Below are 18,752 nucleotides of genomic sequence, written 5' to 3'. Positions count from 1 at the left end.
CAGAATAATTAATGGCAAGAAATTCAAGCTACTGGCTTAGTTTCCAGAAGCTGTGCTAGTAGCTGTACAGTGTTTTGCAGAACAAAGTTCCCTTTTCATCCAGTGAACCAGCACAGGAAGAAATCCACAAGCAAAAGACTGTTGGCTACTAATTATTTCTGCTAGCAAGTGCTAGCAAGGGTGACAGAGAAGATGCTTTTAAGGCTAGAGATTGCCTACATGAACATAGGTGCAACAAGAAGAGCAAGTGAACTCCAGAGAAAGGAGGAAAACTCACAATCCAATGAAGTAAACCCCAACACTCACTGAGGCCCGTGCCAGGAGACCTGCCTGAACTATTTCAGAAACAGTAGGAGGGTAGCTATGAGCTGTTTAAAGGAAAGGGGGAAAATCCACGTCAGTCAACCCATGATAACATGCAGAGTTTTGAACAAGGAAGAATCCCTCCATTCACTTTTGCTGGGAATTAACACCTCAGACGGAAGTTAATCACTGGCAGAAAACTCACCAGTTGAATGGAAACAGGAAAGGGAGGAGAAACGAAAGCTGAATCGAACAAACTGCTAGTGTCCCCACACAACAGCGTTTGGGAGAGCAGCAAACCACTCTGGGATGTCAAATGCTTCTACTAAGTTCAAATTCTTTTAAGATGTATATGTTTCTAGTAAGTTCTAAATGGCTGAGGTAGGTTAATTTTACTAAATTAAGTCTGGTGCTTTCTTATGATTGTGTGCTGACAAAACCTGGCTACTGAAAAGTTTCAGGTGCACCACAAAATCTTGGAATAATGGTAAGTCTGGTTAAGGAGAGAGCCGGGTTGATGCCAGGGAGAGTGAATGTCTGAATTCCTAGCTTTCCCTTGACAGGTGGCTGGTAAAGGCTGGGAAGATTTTTGAATTTTCTTTCCACTTTCCTTTTGGCCAGACGTGGGAACCTCGGGGCAAGTGTGTGAGCTGGTGCTGGACGGGGTGGGGTAAGGTACCTACCCACCTCCCCTGCTGCCTGAACAAAACAACGGCCAATCCCGATATGTCCTTCTCTCCCACAGTGTCATACAATAGTGTAGATGGGTTGATTCTTTCTGAGGGGGAGTCAGTCTGCGATGCCTTTCCACCTACCCATGCACTTCTTGCTAAAGCCCCTTTCTCCATTGCAGGAATTCCTCAGTGGGAGAAGGTGTGGATTTACCAGGGAATGAGGCAGAAGGCAAAAGCTTGCTTTACACATTAGCCCTAACCAGTGCACCGGGCTGCTGTGCCACGTGAAAATGCATAACTCCTTTTTAGACCAGGATTGCATTCATCTACATGACAATATTATTATTCACTGTTTGCACTGAGACCTGTGTGTGTAACTGCTGTAAGCATGTGACTCTGTGTTATAGCTGCTGTATAGATGCATGGGAGAATGTGTTTCCTGCCTCAATCGGTCTATAAGTTAATTTAAGATACAAGCAGATGAAATTAAAGGCTGGAGAGAGGAAGGAGGTTGAGAAAGACGTTGGGACATTGATATCCTGAAGTTCCACAGATGTCCTGTAAAAAGCCTTTGCTCCAAACCATTAGAAAAGTAAGAAATTATCAGATTAATTTGGTTAGCCGTGCTTGATTTCAGCCTTTATTGGGAAACTGTTTTCCTGCAGGTTCTTTTTAAAAATAGGGTTTTGACTGGTTGTGGGCCTATTCACCATTCTCAGAGAGAATTTCTAGATCAAAGAAGGGGAGGAAGAGTCTCTTGAAATAGTTGTAGAAGTATGCTATATCCTATGCCAGAGTCACTGGCAGAGCAGATACCTGGACTGTCATGCAGAGAGCAGCAACGCAGGAAGCAGCAATGTTGACAGAAGACATTTCTAGGTAGGTTTTCAAACTTATTGCAGTGTACACATGTCTGATCACAGAGGTTAAATAAGGCGAATACCGTATGTTCATGGTATGTATGCATGTTTACATAAGATATCTAATATTCATGCCCATTAAATGCATACAGCTCCCATGATTTTCAAGGAGATTAGCTCTCAGTCCCTCATTCTTTCAATATACATGCCAGCTGAATGACATGCATAGGAAGATGTCTTTGGAGGAACGTTAAGAAACATGGGTTGACTGGTATTTAGGGACTTCGTGATTTTATATCTAGAAAAGCCTTGGGCAGATGACAGGTGACACACAGCTATTCTGGATTTACATCTGGTTACTGTAAACAGAGTCTGATTCCATTAGTTTTCATTCAGAAGCAAAACAGAAGGGGGGGGGGTATTTTTATCTTAAAATAAACTAGAGCTGGGACACTCACCTATTACACAGAATGGTTTCCTTGCAAAGCGCAGTCTTCCTTGCCATCCTCGGTATCGACAACAGCATCCAGCGGACCAGATACGAATAATAAATTCCAAACCAAAGACAACAATCATGACAAATTCCTAGAAATGGAAAATAAGAAAAATGCCTGTTACAGATAACCAACACTGAAGCATCAGGAAACTTATGACCACTGTGTGTGTCTACCAGTATACCTTGAGCTCCTGAAGATCCCAAGCCAAACTTGGGACCCTGTTCCCCAAGATGGTTGCACATCTACACACAAAACACAGTCCCTAGAGCTTCCCAGTGAAGGGTCCAAATCTAACCTGAATAACATTAAATATCTGCTAAGATTGGCTACTAACTATGAAACACTGAAGGACTGAATCACACTCAAAAAATACCAAAGCAAAATAGACAGTGACTTTGGATATTGTGGATCAGACCACAGGTAATTTAGACAGCTAGTGAGGAATATATGTTATACATCTACATCCATAAAGTTAGTTCTTAGTTTGCAGGTGGAATGTTTTGGTAGATATATTCTCATTGTAGCAATATACAGGTGAAGTGATTAAGATGATGCAGAAGCATTTAGGAAATCAATTTGTTCCTAGAAGAAGGTTAAGATACATGCAAGTGTAATTACATACAATGGGTATGCAATTGTTTGTAAGACAGTAAATGAATGGCCATACTAGGTATAACTTTCCCTGGACAACTTGTGAATGAAAGCATTTAAAAATCTCGCCTTGTTTGTCTGGCTTGCTTTTCTTTCACATTGGAACCTTCTTTAAGATTGTCCATTTCAATAGCGTCAACTTTTATTTATGCAACTTGTATTTTTCACTACAACAGTGAGGTCAGCAGAGTTGCAGCAATAGAGCTTGGAGCACAATTCAGCTCCATACCTTAAGGAAATCTGAATGCCTGTAATATGCAGTGATATAGTACATACACACTGGTATGAAATTATAAACTTAATTTAGATTCTCTTCTGGAATGCCATCATAAAGTTATGGGTTTTGAAATGATAAAATAAAAATCTGTGTGTTAACCAAAAGAAGGAGAAAAGTACTTGAAGGAACTTCTTAAGCAGTTCATCAAGAAGAAGAGGATGAAAGTTGTATTTTATTTGGCAGCTGAACGTATTTCCATGTCCAGGAGAAAGCTGTTCCTTGTCAGCCAATTAATTTGTTTTCTTCTACAGGATGAGGTCTAGTGTGGCACTGGTAAGAAAACACTGCAAACGAATTAGAGGAATATTTGCAAGGGTAGGGTTGATCCAATATTGACTTTTTCCCAATAAACAGTTTGCATGTTTTTAGACTGTGAGACCCTACAACTCTGGAAGCCAATAAGGCTGTAAATACCATGTATGTCAACTCGGGCATTAATTTACCTGAACAAATGGCATTATTAATATTTGTCATGTAATGGTGCTTTACTAGCTTATGATCACTGACAGTACATTGAAACATTGTGAATTTAATTTGCTTTTGCTGTCATAGAACAATTTGAAAACATAGTATTCCTTCCTAAAACATGTCAGCTTGTATAACTACATCACATTGAAAGAGGTTTTAGAACCTTCTTCAGTGTCTTCGTTTCCAGTTTTGTAAATCCTGTATTGAATGCCTAAATCACAAAAGCAGAATGAGATCCCTTCACTAAAACATAGCTAAAGAAAATGTCATATTTTTTGTTAGAAAAGAACACATGGAAAAATGAGTGTGATTGTTTAAGGTTTTCCTTTTATTCATTCTACTACAAGAAACTTCAGCTTGATTCCAGGACAGAGTTATTGCACAACTTTAGAAAGGATTATGTGCAAAATGGAAAAAGTTCTTCATATAGTAACAATAATTCTTAATAGTTGGCTACTATGTGGTACATTTCCTTGTAGGAAATTCTGTGTAGGCCAAGAATAAAATGGACAAGAAGCCAACTGGAAAAAAGGAAGATTATGTATTTTAGTTTTTTAACTATCGCTTTTATAGTGGTAGTTAAATCATGAATTGTCAAATCTGGTTTACACATTGTTAGATGATGTCTCTGAATTTATGGAGGTTGATGGCAGGCGTCCAGGCCATTTGACATCTGATTCTCCTGATGAAGTTTCTTCTTTGGGGCAGGAGTAAGAGATACTGAAGGAGAGGAGGCCAGCAAAGGATGAAACATCCTTTGCTTCCAATAAAATCTTTTCCTTGTTAAAATCTAATCACATTCCATTTGACTAAAGTTTGTTGTTTCCCTGGAGAACAGACTGTGTGTACAGATGCATGAGAAACACCTCCTGCTTTGTAAGTACGCTGAAATTGTCATAGGCATCTTACAGGAGCTGATCCACACACGCAGGAGCATGTCCTCTATCATACTCTAGACGCCAGTAGGACCTCCGATGGAGAACTGGCAAGAACAGAAAGTACTTGATGATTCCGGAATGACTGGTCTACAGCTTCAATACAGTTAAATTAGTATCACAAAACTGCTGGTAGAAGTTGAAAAGAGGTGATTTTTTTTGATAGTTTACTATTCTGGTTCCTATTAGCGCTATGCAGTTTTGTATTCATCATCTGCACTACCGTTAGCAATTACTATTTGCTATGCTTGCTCAGTTATACCAAGATGGAAGAAGTCATTGTGAGCTGAAAGCACGTGTTTGAGAGTCTCTTGTACTACATGGTGTCCTCGTGTGTCAGAGGCAGAAATCCTATTTGTCTCTCACACACAAACGCATACACATGTACTACAAAGAGAAACTTCATGGAGATATATCTATTCTGAGAGAGAAAAAGAGCAAAAGGATGTTTTCTCAAATTTTGGGGTTTTTTTTTGAGGGTGGGGTAAGAGTATAAGATTTTTCTTGGAGAAACAATGTGAAATATTTTTGTTCATTCTTGTGCAAAATAGTTACCATTTCTTGCAACATTATGAATTTATGCCTGGTGATATTCTCTCAAAATTTACTGAAGTTTCTGCTACTTAAGTAAATTTTAACAACAGCCACTGTAGTTATAGTAAGTGAGCTCAAATACAGTAAATACGGCTCTGTGCACTGGAATGCTAAAAGAACTGCTGATTTTAAAAATACTGTATATGATTTTCTTCCACACATACCAAATTTCTGGAGGTTTTAAAATACAGTATAAGCTTTAATAACAGAAAAGACATTGAACAAAGTGGAAACGGGGTTTCACACTTATTTTTGCACTTTCTGAAGTAGTGATGTTTCAAAATGATCCTTATATCCTGGTCACTCCTACTTCCTCAAAGAACAACTGATTTTGAAGGGAACACATATCATTATGAATAAAGTCTAAAGGAAAAGGATTTTCCTAGAAAATGTGAATGCATTGAAACAGAAACTCTTCATAGTAGTATATGTGACAGTTTTGTTGTATTTTAGATTGGTCTCGGCTGAAACCAGAAAGAAACAAAGAATCCCACACCACTGTGAAAAAAGTAATGTTTTAGTAATCAGTGCACTCAGTCACAATGTAAAGTCAAATCTCTGTCAAGGTTAATGCAGGCCAGGGAATGACATTATTTTTTCCTATGGCAGCTGCACAGTCACAAGGTTCTTGGTTTTCCACGGACAAAAATTGGAAGGATGCATCCCAGACAAGATGAGTTGGTTTTTTTTTTTTTTTAAATTTCATTTGGAATGGCTTATTGCAAAATTAAGCATAAATCTAGGCTTTTAAATAATTTGGTTTTAGTTCCTTAGCAATTGAAACAGAAAATCAGAACATAATCGGAAAGGCATGTGACGGAATAAATCATTACACCTCATATTATTTGTAGGCTTGCTGTAGAAATGATGCATTCCAAGTATCTCTGTCCTACGTATAATATGATGGAACCTCATTAATTTTGGATTACTTGTCGATATTAATAACAACATTTACATCAGAATGGGAAAATCCTGCACTGTTGATAAATCTCTCCTCCTTCAAAATTCAGCAAGGCTGTATTTGAACTGATGAGCAAGTTTAGATTTACTGGAAACCTAACCCTTCCCTTCCTAGGTAGAGCAGGGATGCCCTGGCCTTTGCCATTTCTTCCTTTTCCCCTATCTTGTCGACCTTTTCCAATCACAGCTGCATCTGGCCTTGCACCACAGTTACCACGATCTGTAACTTTTTTTGATATTTAAGCTCACAGTTAGCCCCCCACAGTAACTGCTATGGAAGGTGCATTGGTGCTTCAGACAGTGGAAAGTCTTTCTTCCTTCTCAAAGCACAGTTCATCCAGACTGATGTCATTCTGAAATGTTTCTGCATACGCAGCTCCAGTTGTCACAGGGAACTATGCATATGCAGGAAAAGCAAGGCTAAAACACATGGGCTTAAAAGATTCAGTTGTTTTTGGCATAAGGAGCACAGGTGCTCCTGAAGTTTTTTACATCTGCATGGGCCTTGGTTGCTCTGCCACTGGAACAACGAGAGTGACACAACTGGCAGGAAAGGAAAAGAAGAGGTCATCCAGAGCAAGGTTTCTATTAACAGACAGTCCTGGAGGACTCTAATGAACAGGGTTGATAATTAATTAAATCAAGCATACTTTGTACAGTCCAGCTACGATGAGCACGTTTTTTTTCTTTTTTTCCCCCTATCTAATTAGGATACAAGTGATGATTTGCTGAAATTGTCTGCATTAATATGCTTCTCAGGTAGTTTTTAATGATAAGGATTTCCCTAAGCATAACATCTTTATAACAGCAAAAAACTTTTTATCACAGCTTTCTTGTTCATTAACATAACTGCTTATTAAAACTTAAAATAATTTGCTCCTGCTGAAATCAGGTGCCTTGGTTGTAGACCGTCGTTTCTGGGAATTAGAACCATTTTTGAGATGAGAAAATGACCAAAGTTGAGCAGTCTGTGCTGTTATTCTAGGATGCTCCTGGTTATTTTGCAATGTGTAAATGAGCTGAGGTTTGGATATAAGAAATCCGCCCACAAGACAATGGCTCTGCTGTTATTGTAATTATATTTCTTGTATGGAAATTGTGTTGTTAAGTATTCTAAAAGCTAGTGAAGAAGGACAGCAGAGCTGCAGATTGATGTAAGGAGCTGCCTGCCTTGAGCTCATAGGAGAACTGGATCTACAAGTGACATTGTCAGAAGCCCGGGAAATGGACTAGAACTAATCAAATTAATCCCTTTAAATAAGCTTTAATAAGGCCACAAGTGTTTCTTTACTGAAGACAACATCTCTGCAGTGTAGCTGCACTGCAGATGCTCATCTGGTGTAAATCAGCACAGACTCACTACACTAGCACAACAGCAGGAATAGGAGGAGCGATGTCATCTAATAGAGCTCGGGAAGTGCCCCCTCTTCCCTAAAAACTCATAAACAGGGAAGTCCAGTGTTTCCAAATCAGCTGGAAAAGAGGGAGAACAAACATGTTCTCATCTTTTAATTTATGGCTGACTGGTTTAAGAATGTCACCAGCTGCTAAAATCTCTTTATGGTGACACATGATGAATAGCTGATACTATTCAAATAGCAACGCTTTATTATTCATCGTCAAAGAGGATGAGATTGTTTTCTTATTCAATTAAAGCAAGAACATAACACCTCAGCTTCTGCATCCCTCTCTCAAGCAAAAAAACCCTCTACTGATTCAAAGCACCGAGCACCAGAGTTGGGCTCTACCCTTTAAACAGATACTATCGGGATGTGAGGGGAAGCGCCACACTAGTCTGTCTCAGAGAAACCTGAGGGAGGTTTGAGCTTTAAATAATTGTGATGCAGAAGCTGGTGGAGGACTGGGGGCAATTCTGTTATACTGGGCAGTTTCCAGATTAAAATCAGGAGATATGAATATGTGCATACTTTATTGTTCAAAATAATAGTATAATTTGAATACACATTTGTATTATTCCTGATTCAGCATTAGAAGGGGAGATCTTTGATCTGAACAGCTAACAAGTATATCTACACGTGCATATGTACACTTAAGGAACTAATGTTTTAATTCTCTCCAACTGCAGTTTAACAGTGGGAGAGGCGGCCATAAATCTGAAAACATAACCCAGAATAGATCCTATTAGTGGCATATAAATCACAACCAGAGCCTTCAGTTCAGCTCCCAGTGCAATACACAATGAGCATGAAATGAAATTTATGCACCTTTTTGTCATTTATAGTTTTATAATGAATGTGATACTTTTAGTACACTTGCTTTTCCAAATTATGATTAAGATTTCCCATGTTGATTCTACGTTAATAGAGGATCATTGAGAAATCAGTTCTGTGCCTTTTAATCTAATACATAGCTACAAGTCTATTGATATAATATTAAAATCCCAGTGATATGCTTAGTTTTAATTAGCCACATGTTATGTAGGACTTCTGTTATCCAACTCGTTTTTAGCTTTCTGTGTTTAGTACTTGAAATGGCACCTATCAGTCATTTTTCTTTATTGACTTACAATAGAAAAAAGCCCCAAATTTTTATGTCAGGTAAATCCAGTTTTGAATCAGACAGTAAAAGCACGCACCAGAGTTAGGTAGCTGCCATTTAATTATGTTTTTCATCATCTCTTATAAATACAAGTATTTACCATATCAGACCCAATACACGATTCCTAGTACTGAAACTGCGTTAATCTTCCTCAGCACCCACGAAGGAAGGACAGAAACTCTTCTGCATCCCCAGATCAGCAGACCCACTTTACACTACAACCACAGACCGGCCGCTGAGGATCTGCTGGTGCCACAGGAATGAGTGCCACACAGGTGCGCTGGGCAGCTGTGCTCCCAGCCGCTGGCCATCACGGTTACTGCGATTACCGTGTCAGTACACGTGTGGGCAAACACATCCCAAAACTCCTTTTGGCTTTTGGTGGCTGTAGTTCTTCTAGGAAGACCCTGGTGATCACTGAAAACCCTTTTTCAAATTGGGAAAATGGCAATGGGAAATGTTGACCTTACTGCCCATCATGTCTGTCCTACTCTTCCCTAGGCAGAGCATCAACCTTAAACATGGCTCTTTCCAGTCCCTCCCATATACACTCACTGCTTTGCGCCAGATCATTTGTTTATGTGTCAGGTACAACTACACTTCTGAAAGAATTCCTGAAAGAAGCCGATAGCCATAAAACTCACACTATAGAATAATTTTCTACTTTCCAAATATTTTTGTATCCTGCTTTGTGCTTGTTCACATTTTCTTTCTCTGTGGTGAGATATCAGCAGTAAATGGTCTCATTTTGGTTTTAAAATTATCCACATACTGAAAACAATGAAGCTCTGTACAGCTGTACCCAGGCCTTTGCATTTCCTTTGTGATTTCTTCACGCATTTTTTTATGCTGTAGTCATGTTTCTGATGTCACGTGTTACAGGCAGACGTTCAAGCACATGTCTCTGTAGCAATACAGCTCCCAGATCTTCCTTTTGAAATGTTTGTGAAGAATTTGATATCTTTTGCTGCATCCAGAAGAAATGCGGAATGGGTGCCAGAGCCAGTACAGACTCTGAATCCTTTTATGCTCTGGCATCCATGTTAATTTTGTATTGATGCAAGGGGTTTAGGCTAATTGTTACGGCTGAACACACGTATGTGAATTAACTGATAACATTTGACATGCTGTACAGCAGAGTGGGACAGGATAGTTATTCTTTTATTCTTTGGCCTTAGCATGTTTGGTGTTGTTAAACCCTAGAGACTCTGCTAATGATATTTGCTGTGTTCTTTTTTTAAGTGATTTCTTCTTGCGGTTTCCCAGTTCACAAAGCTCATTAACAGAGCTTCCCTAGGAGTACATCAATGCATGTTTTGACCACTGGGAGACCTATGGGCATCTGGGATGATATACACTGAAATATTTCCAGAACTAAACATGTTCAGAAAGCAATTTTAAAAAAGCGTTTTTTGACAATTGGTAAATTTTGGCAAACTGGACTTGGAAGGCACTTTACCCAAACTGCCAAAATCCCTCTTATGCATTCAGTTTCTTGAAGATATTAACTTCTGTCATCTCACCAAATATTTCTGTTACTTGAACAAGTCTTTGGTTACGATATTTTTATTCATTTCCTTAGGTTGAGTAAAAACGTTGACTTGGTCCCCTCTTTTCAGTCCAATAACTAGACTTTGTGAGCCAGTATACCAAGTCTTGTGTTTTACAAATGATGCCATTTGCTGAATGTTTTGCAGCTTTTCCTATTATCTTTTTTCAAGGCTTATGGAATTTTGGTCTCCTGGAAAAAGAAAAGAACAAACCCCTTCCACATCCTCTCAAAAACATATATATATCTTTGTGAGACATTCATTTCCTGTGATCATATCTTCATATGGTGCAATCAGCCAATTCCTGTCTGGTTCAGATTTGATACCAAAGTTGTTATCCTGTCCGTGACATACACCCTTTCCTTAGGCACTCCGTGGAAGCCTATAAGTTCAAAATGACCAGTACTTATTTTGCTAATTCGTCTTTGTAGCTCACCCACAGTTCACGGTCCTCAGGACTGGACTTAGTTTCAGTGTGTGTCTGTGTATTTACTATCACCCACGCTTTAAACTCTCTTTGGATTTTTGTATTATAAGTATGTCTGCTCTGGATCCTTACAGATATTTTTGTCTGTATTTTGATACCTATTTGCTTGACTTCACAGTTTTTATACTGAATCTTGTGAACAGATTTCTTCTCTCACTTGAGGAAAATTCGCATTTTGACTGTAGCAAGCTATGTCTTTGTATGCTTTGTCACATCTGTGCAAAGTGACTGAGTGGATTATGGTTTCTGTATGTTACTCAGATGGTGGGTGTTCCCTAGGTTTCCAAACAGCTTTCATATCACTGATGTTCTGCCTTTTTCAGCATTCTTTTCCTTTTGTAATTTAGTGTTTTGTAGACTTTTTCCTTACATATTATTTATAACCATGTACTTTGGCTTTCCTCTGGAGACATGTTCTGCATTTCCATTTGGCAAATCAATATTTCCCTAATGAGGGTCAGGTCTGAATTTCTGATAGAGAGTTTGATATCTATCCATTTTTACTGTTGCAATCTAAACTGTTTGTTGCCTGTTTTAAGGAGGTAGCACTTGCTCTCCATATAACAAGTTTGGATCTTTATCAAACTCTGGCGTGAAGCCAGTAAAATTCAATACTGCAGAGTCTAGCATAAACTATTACAAATCTACATCTATGGAAAATGTTACACTTATGACTTGGAAGTGGTTTCCCATGCTACCTTGTTATCACTTAAACTGGTAAAACAAGAAGGAAGACATGTCATGGAAGAGCAGTTGTTGTGCAAGGAGTGTTGCTCGTTTGTCCTTAAAGGAGGTCAAGGACAGCTGGTTTGGTCCTTTAGCACAATGTGTTGATTAGCCTAAAAGGAGACGTGCTTTCCCCTCCTCAAAGAATTATATCCCTATTAATCTGAATCCTGACACCCCATCACTAACATCTAATCCTCCCCATTTTCCACTCTTAATCTCAAAATCTTCATAGAGATTCTGTGTTCTCCTAGAGAAAGTGGCCCCTTGAATGGCTGGCTAAAAGGCTCTTTTCTGAATAACATGGACAGCCCTTTCCCTCTTAAGAATACCTTCTCCACCTTTGAATGCTAGTCCTCCCTGTGTTGGGAAACAAAGGGAATCAGAAACCGATTGTTCACAGTATTAGCATCTTCTCTCCTGACTTTCTGCATATAGCCATTTAATGTCATGGACAAGATAAGCTACGTGACAACTCTTATATAGGAACAGATAACAAGTATATAAAAGAGTGCAATGTACCTATTTAAAAAATCAACACTGACTTTCTTACTACCGGTTAGTCATTTTAATGTTAAAATTGTAGCAAGTCATGAGTTGTGTTACATTTAACACTGCTTGTGGGTTTGCTATTTCCATGCATCTTTCTTCATTGCACAATACCACTCATTTCTCTATACATGCCCTGTTCATTCAGAGGGAATGGAAAATAATTTCATGGATGGTATTTCATCCAGCAGCCATTGACTTGTGGCAATTCCAGTGATCTTAACATTGCACAGTAAATGGAGATTTCTTGTTGGAGTGTACCTGGTTGGTAGTTCTGCCTGCCTGGGAAATGCTCTGGCAGCGGCTCTGAAACTCTCTCTTGCCTTCTACTGCATTTGCTATTGAATGCTATAGCACTTGAAGTAACTGTTCATAGTTATCCTACCTTCTTTAAGTGATTCAGTTATGAGATTTTTCTTTGCCCTGATTGCAGATCACATGCAATAATGCTGTTTTAGTCATCTTTAGTCATCAAACCTATTTAAGCTTTCCCAGTAGAACTATAATATATTGCATTTTTTAATTACAAGAGAAAAATGATTCCATTTAATGTGTGATTTTTCATTCTTTTTACAAAGGTTATTTATGCTTACTACAGAAGAATAAAAGAAAAGAAAGGACAAAACATTACTGACAATGTAATCAAGCCCAGAAACGTATCAATAATAGGCTTATGCCAGCATCGAGACATCTTTATTCTCTGATGTGTTTGAAGTGCATTTTATCATTCTCAGCACTGTTGACAATAGATTTTTCATAGAAACCTTTACAGTTTTATGTGTGGTGCCATGTTCCTTTGTTATGAAATAATTTTTATTGTTACTTTCATCTCTCTCCATAGCTACAGTGTGTGTTTATTTGTTTTAGAGCTTGGTTGGTTGGTTGGTAGTGCCAACACTGCCTTCTGACAGAAGAATTACAGCTTTGGGGACATCTACTGTTATGTTTTTAAATAACCTCACCTTTTCATTTACATTTTTGCCTTCTGTCAGACTTGCTCCTGGTAATTTTTAGTTTCAGAAAAGTGCAACCAGCACTTACGTTTCCAATGGGAAGTCTACTCTGCACACAAAGATTCTCAAGCAGTTGTAATGAGATCTGGTCCAAATTTTTATAACAATAGTCAGCTCTGATTTGATGAAATCAGTATACATCATAGGAGAGTATCAATTTAATCAGCAAAGACATGAAATTATTTATTTTGATAAGGTAAGAATATTTTCTTTCAAAGCTAACAGGTATTTTATTATGACATGGTTGAATTGTTTTATGCTCATGTTATCACCTTATTATAATATTAGTGTATATGAGTCCAAACAAGACTGAAAACATGAAGGCTTTGACCTTATCAACATTACATTTCCCTCTCTTATTCTGCCTTTGATAACATCAGTTTTGTATGTCTAACAGATGTAATTTTTCAGCTATTTCTATGCAGAAATTTTGAAATTTCAAAGTCTTGCTTTGATTTGGGATGAAAAAAAACATTGAAAATGAGTATTTCCTGAGAAACACTGATTCCGAGTTTTGACAAGCTCTAGTAAACTTGAAAATCACTGATTTTTTAGCTCAGGGATCAGTTCATCTATTTCTCTTGGGAGAAGACTTAACAAAACTGCAGTTAACATGTGGTCTATACCCTACCTTCTTTGTAAGAAGTGTATCTAGAATTGAAATCTCTCAAGATCATCCAGTTTCTCCTTTTATGCATTGTTAGCTGGTCCTATAGAGCCATCCATCCAGTCCTCTGCTCAGGTCTGGTGGTCTTTTAGCCAAGTGTCGCAAGAGGATTCAAGTTCTGGGAGAGTAAATCGAAACTGAAAAATGCTACTTTTTGAATTAAGCACTATCCATCTCCCTTTTTTAAAATCCACTCTGCCCAGCTTTAAAATTTTGTAGCGGATTTGTATGATTACATCTCTGTGGATGGATTCACTCTCCTAGAGCAGAGACAAATTAAATATGTGCTTGTCTGCTATGGGGCAGTTATACTCTATGTTTTTTAATCAATGTTCATCCTCTTTCTACGTTCCTTTTATGGGAAAATGTTAGAAGAGAAAAATCTTAGGAAGATCTTAATTGCTAGAAGCACTTACTAGACTCTCCTTTTGGATTCGTATAAGTGACCACAGTACATGTAGAAGCTAGCCTCATCTACTGCACACTGTCTGCTTTTATGTCTTTGGGAGCTATTTCTGCCTGAAGAATGTGTTCCTAGAGTACATTTTCAGAGGCCCTTATTCTACAGAACTGGGTACAACTTTCTACCCCAGCCTTTTTCAGAGAAAAACCAAAACAGATTGGACAAAACCAGTCCTGCAGAAATTCACGAGTTTTGCAATCTCTCCATCGTGATTAAAAATGAAAATTATGGAAAAAATTGAATGCTTTGTCACTTCAAATAAAAATGACATTTCTTTCCTACAGTCTCAATTTTACTTTTAAGCCAATAGTTCTAAAATGCTCAAATACACAAATAACATTTTATGCCAGGTCAAATGAAACATTTAATCCGATCCAAGACTTTTTCTGGACTTTTTGGTTTGCCAAATCTTTGTGGGTCAACTCAAAATATTTTATTTATTTTCTTGAATTGACAGCAAACAAACAGAAGTGAACCAGTTATTCACATCGCTTTAGTTGAAAATGATCTGAAAATATAGAGAGTTTGGTCATGAGAGTGAATGACCTCCAGTTCCAGATATATTCCTTCTTGGCTATCTTTCCCAAAAGATTTGATTTTGCCTTCCCAGCCTAAGTTTTACTTCCCTTGTGTTTATTATTTGATAAAGTGCCAGCAAACGTACTTGTACGAGATCAGCAATACACCAAAGATTATTTTCTTGCTGTGTTAGTTGGATTCTTAAGCTGCTTGTGGCTTTTTTGATGTTGAAGTAGGTTTTATTCCACTGTCTGTCTGGGCTATATCACTGCTACAACTTCAGCGCCAGAAGTTTTGTGCACAGGCGAGGCTAAAGCATAATTATAATTGTAGGTATAAGGATTTTTATCTGATGCTCTCCCCCTGGTTAGGCTTATTATTTCTGGACAAAAATCCAACCAAATTAATTACTGATGTAACAATCCAACACTGCTGTATGTAACATGCACTTAACTTATCTGCAGGACTTTCATTTTAAGCATAAAATTCAAATATTAAACGTGTTTCCCTTGACAGGCCCCCTGATAAGCAGAAGATGCCTAGGAACACAGTAGTACTTGTGCAGATGCCAGAACTGAAGCCCTGGCTGGGTACAGCATGACGCAGCGGGGCAGGTTTGCGTCGGCTCTGGAAGCAGAGCTCAGGCGTTTCTGCAGTCCAGATGAGTCCATTAACCTCTGCTGACGCTCAGAAGCTCTCAGCTAATACTGCTTTCCTAAACAATGATTTACTTTGAGCTATCGCACACTGTTGTATTTTTCTGAGAGACTATTTGGGATGCAGTGATTAGGAGATATGTTTTCTGCTCCCTTGTAAGGCGAGGCTAGGGGAGATAAATGGAATTGACTGACTGCAGAACAATAAACTTCTCAGCTCCTCTGGCCTTTCTGAGAAGGAGGGAAAGGTTTGCTCACCTCATCTACACTTCCCTCTTTAACCTCCCTGTGTAACTGTGAATAGCTGCAATATGTCAAAAGCCACACGTGCCAGTGCAGGCAGCAGCTCAGGTATTAAGTTGAAGGAACATTACATTAGCTTTTTAGCCAATTAACATGGCTGTAGGGGGGACCATCTGGAATAAATCTGCGAAGCAAACAGTTCACAGAAACCCAGCTGGCAGCTCTACGGATTGTTGTATTTGTATGGTACTTCATTAGAAAATAAATATATATCTTCCATCTCGAGCACGAAGCAAAACAGTATTAAACCAGATCTCTGATAGTTAATACAACTGCCTCTACTAAATGACACATTTGTAAGAGTTGTGTGAATCACTGCAGGGAAAAGGTTGCAAAAACTCTGGTGACTACAGTTATGTGTTGGCACAGCCAAAACGACTGCTCCTGAGTTAATGTGGGAATGTATTTTTCTCTTGGTTTGAGGTTGCAAAAGCCTGCTTTGATAACATTGCTAATATCAGCTAATGATTCAGTATGCAGAGAAGGAGCAAATCATGCATCAGCAAACTGGAATAAACCAGTCAGCTTTAGCCTGCTTCTGGAACTTCATACTTTGCTGTGTTTATATTTTTCTCCATTAGAGACCCACAGCAGGAGCCGTAAAATTTGTCATCACTAGATTTATTCCTGCCAAGGGTTTGCTGAACACACTAGGCTATAGCATAGAAATGTTGAACCTGGCTAGTATTGATCCTTCAAGGATTAACCATCCACCCTCTTCCTCCTTAAGACCATTTCTGTGTTCAGAAGATGCCACAGGATGTACAGTCAGAACTGTTAAGATGGACAAAAATCCATCTTTGAAGCCGCAGTAGCAGGAAGTGCTGCAGTTTCCCGCCGCAGACCCCGAGCAGCTCCGCTCCGCTGATGGACACCTCTACAAGGACTGGTGTATCGGCTAGCAGAGCTCACTGCACCTCTGCCCGGCGGTGGGAGCAAACCCAGGACTTTGCAGAGCTCCTCCACATTCAGGCTCCTGGGCGAGCCATGGCAAAGCACAGGGAATGCGTTTATCAGCCAGCTGAGGAATCAGCGGTGGTAAGCGTACCAACACAATCAACAAATATGTGGCTCATGGGAAATGCATATTTTATGTCAGAACAAATGGCATTTCTACAATTGATTTGCATAAGTATACAGGGGAACAGATTACTTGTCACAAAAGCACCTGCTATTAGAAATAGGGTATTTTCAGACTAATCAAATTTTCCTGTTTTCTATACCAGAAAATGTTAGCAATTAGTAGTAATCGCAATAATATAACTAGTTGCAAAACATTCAAACAAACTTCCACTTGCAAAGTGTTCAGATATGTAAATAATGGCACTAGGTATGAGTATAGGATTAAATCTGATCACTTTCAGCTGGTTTAATGCCACCTGATCTTTTTCTCAAGAAAAAGGTCTAATATGGCTAGGAAGAAAAATACCACATTTAGCACGGCTCTCCCTAATTAGCCCTGCTAAGAAACCATCAGATGGAGCAGAGCACCACACTTCTGCACCTAGCCAGCTCTGGATGTTTAGTTCAGGTATCTTGATGCAGTAGTTCATTGTGTTGTAGAGACATAGCATACACCATAATTATGCTTATCAGCCTGCTCACGCCATAATTAATTAGGGAGCGGTTCTGAAGACCAGGGATTTTGGATATATACAGTGATGACAATTAAAATGTTGGCATTTGTCAACAGTTACTTCACCCCAGGCACTACCTAACGAGCCACAGTGCTGTATACAGGGAACTGAAATAACCATGGTAACTCTGGGTATATAGTGACATTTTAATGATCACCACCACCTATCCTCAGGCCATCACTTGCAAAACTAAATGGCCCATCAAGAAGCAGATGAATAAAGTGGCATCCATACAATGCATGAAAAATGTTAAGCACTTTTAGGGCTTAAAGCCATTTACATCTACCTCAGAAGGGAAAAAGGAGAGATAAACATAATACAAAAGCATGTATTATGAAGAAATAATAAAACTACCATATCCTACTGTAGCAACTGCCACTAAAATGTCAGTATCTACCAATAGCTAGCACAAATTGGTATCTAAGATACTGAAATTATTTTCTATTTTAAGTGTAAATGCCTCTTACTACATACTGACTTTATAAATGGCAGCACCAGTATCAAAGGTCTTTCATGCTCAGTCATTGCCAAAGTGCAGTAGAAAAACTATCAGTAATAAAACACAGCAATTCTCAAGCAAAGAGGAGGATGCAATACAGTACTTTATTAACACTTTCATACAATCTGACCTGTTTTTAAAGAAAAAGATGGTGGAATCCTCTATTTTATTAGTTTTTCATCATCCTGATGAAAAGTCTGGTTTCTTAATTATAAATTATATAATTATATAATTATATAATATATAATATATATATAATTATATATTTATATTTCTTAATTATAATTTCTTATTATACTTAAATAGTATAATTCAGGAATTATACTATTTTCTCCATGGTGAGGGAGAGGATTTGAGTGTATATAAAAGTATCTGTAAAACTGTCTTGTATTTAGAAGTTTCACTTACCAAAATGAAGAGACAACCAGAGGCAAGTTTTGTGTGTTCAGGAATAGTAGAAAACACGGACAAAATCAAGCAACCAAACACAAGGAGAAAACTGAAAAAGAAAGAATATTAATAATTGTTAATATTTTTCAGAACCCTGATTCAGTATCTATATTGATCTTACTTCGCCAACATTAATAGAAGACTATCAATGAACAGTCTTCATTAATAGAAGGGAATTCAACCACTACTTAACTTAGTTCATTAAAGACATTAGAATAGCCTATTACTAAATCCACATGCTTCTGAGCAGCACTGGTAGAATTAATGGAAACAAACACAAGAAACAAGATTTTCTTGGAGAAATGACCCAATATGCACAGACACTACTTTTGGTATCACAATCCTGTACCTTTATGCAGTCCAGATACTCTTAGTGGCTCTAAAGAAAGATCACCAATGGGAGAGTCCTCTCCCCAGACTGAAAAATAATTTCTCCCACAATTGACCACAGATAT

General features: G+C 38.3%; 1 protein-coding gene across 1 annotated transcript in view; it reads right to left on the bottom strand.

The window, feature by feature from the left end:
* Nucleotides 1–18,752, bottom strand: part of KCNQ5 (potassium voltage-gated channel subfamily Q member 5) — a 319,422-nt gene that overhangs the window by 74,468 nt on the left and 226,202 nt on the right. The window contains exons 2-3 of the mRNA XM_076333073.1: nt 18,256–18,346; nt 2,296–2,422 (exon numbers count right to left, since the gene is read on the bottom strand). Of these exons, the coding sequence (XP_076189188.1) occupies nt 2,296–2,422; nt 18,256–18,346 (218 nt within the window). The remainder of the gene's footprint in view (nt 1–2,295; nt 2,423–18,255; nt 18,347–18,752) is intronic.

The sequence above is a fragment of the Aptenodytes patagonicus genome, chromosome 3, assembly GCF_965638725.1.
Source record: "Aptenodytes patagonicus chromosome 3, bAptPat1.pri.cur, whole genome shotgun sequence".
NCBI classification, from domain to species: Eukaryota; Metazoa; Chordata; class Aves; order Sphenisciformes; family Spheniscidae; genus Aptenodytes; species Aptenodytes patagonicus.
The sequence above is the reverse complement of the archived record's forward strand: the minus strand, read 5'-3'. Positions and strand labels throughout refer to the sequence as shown.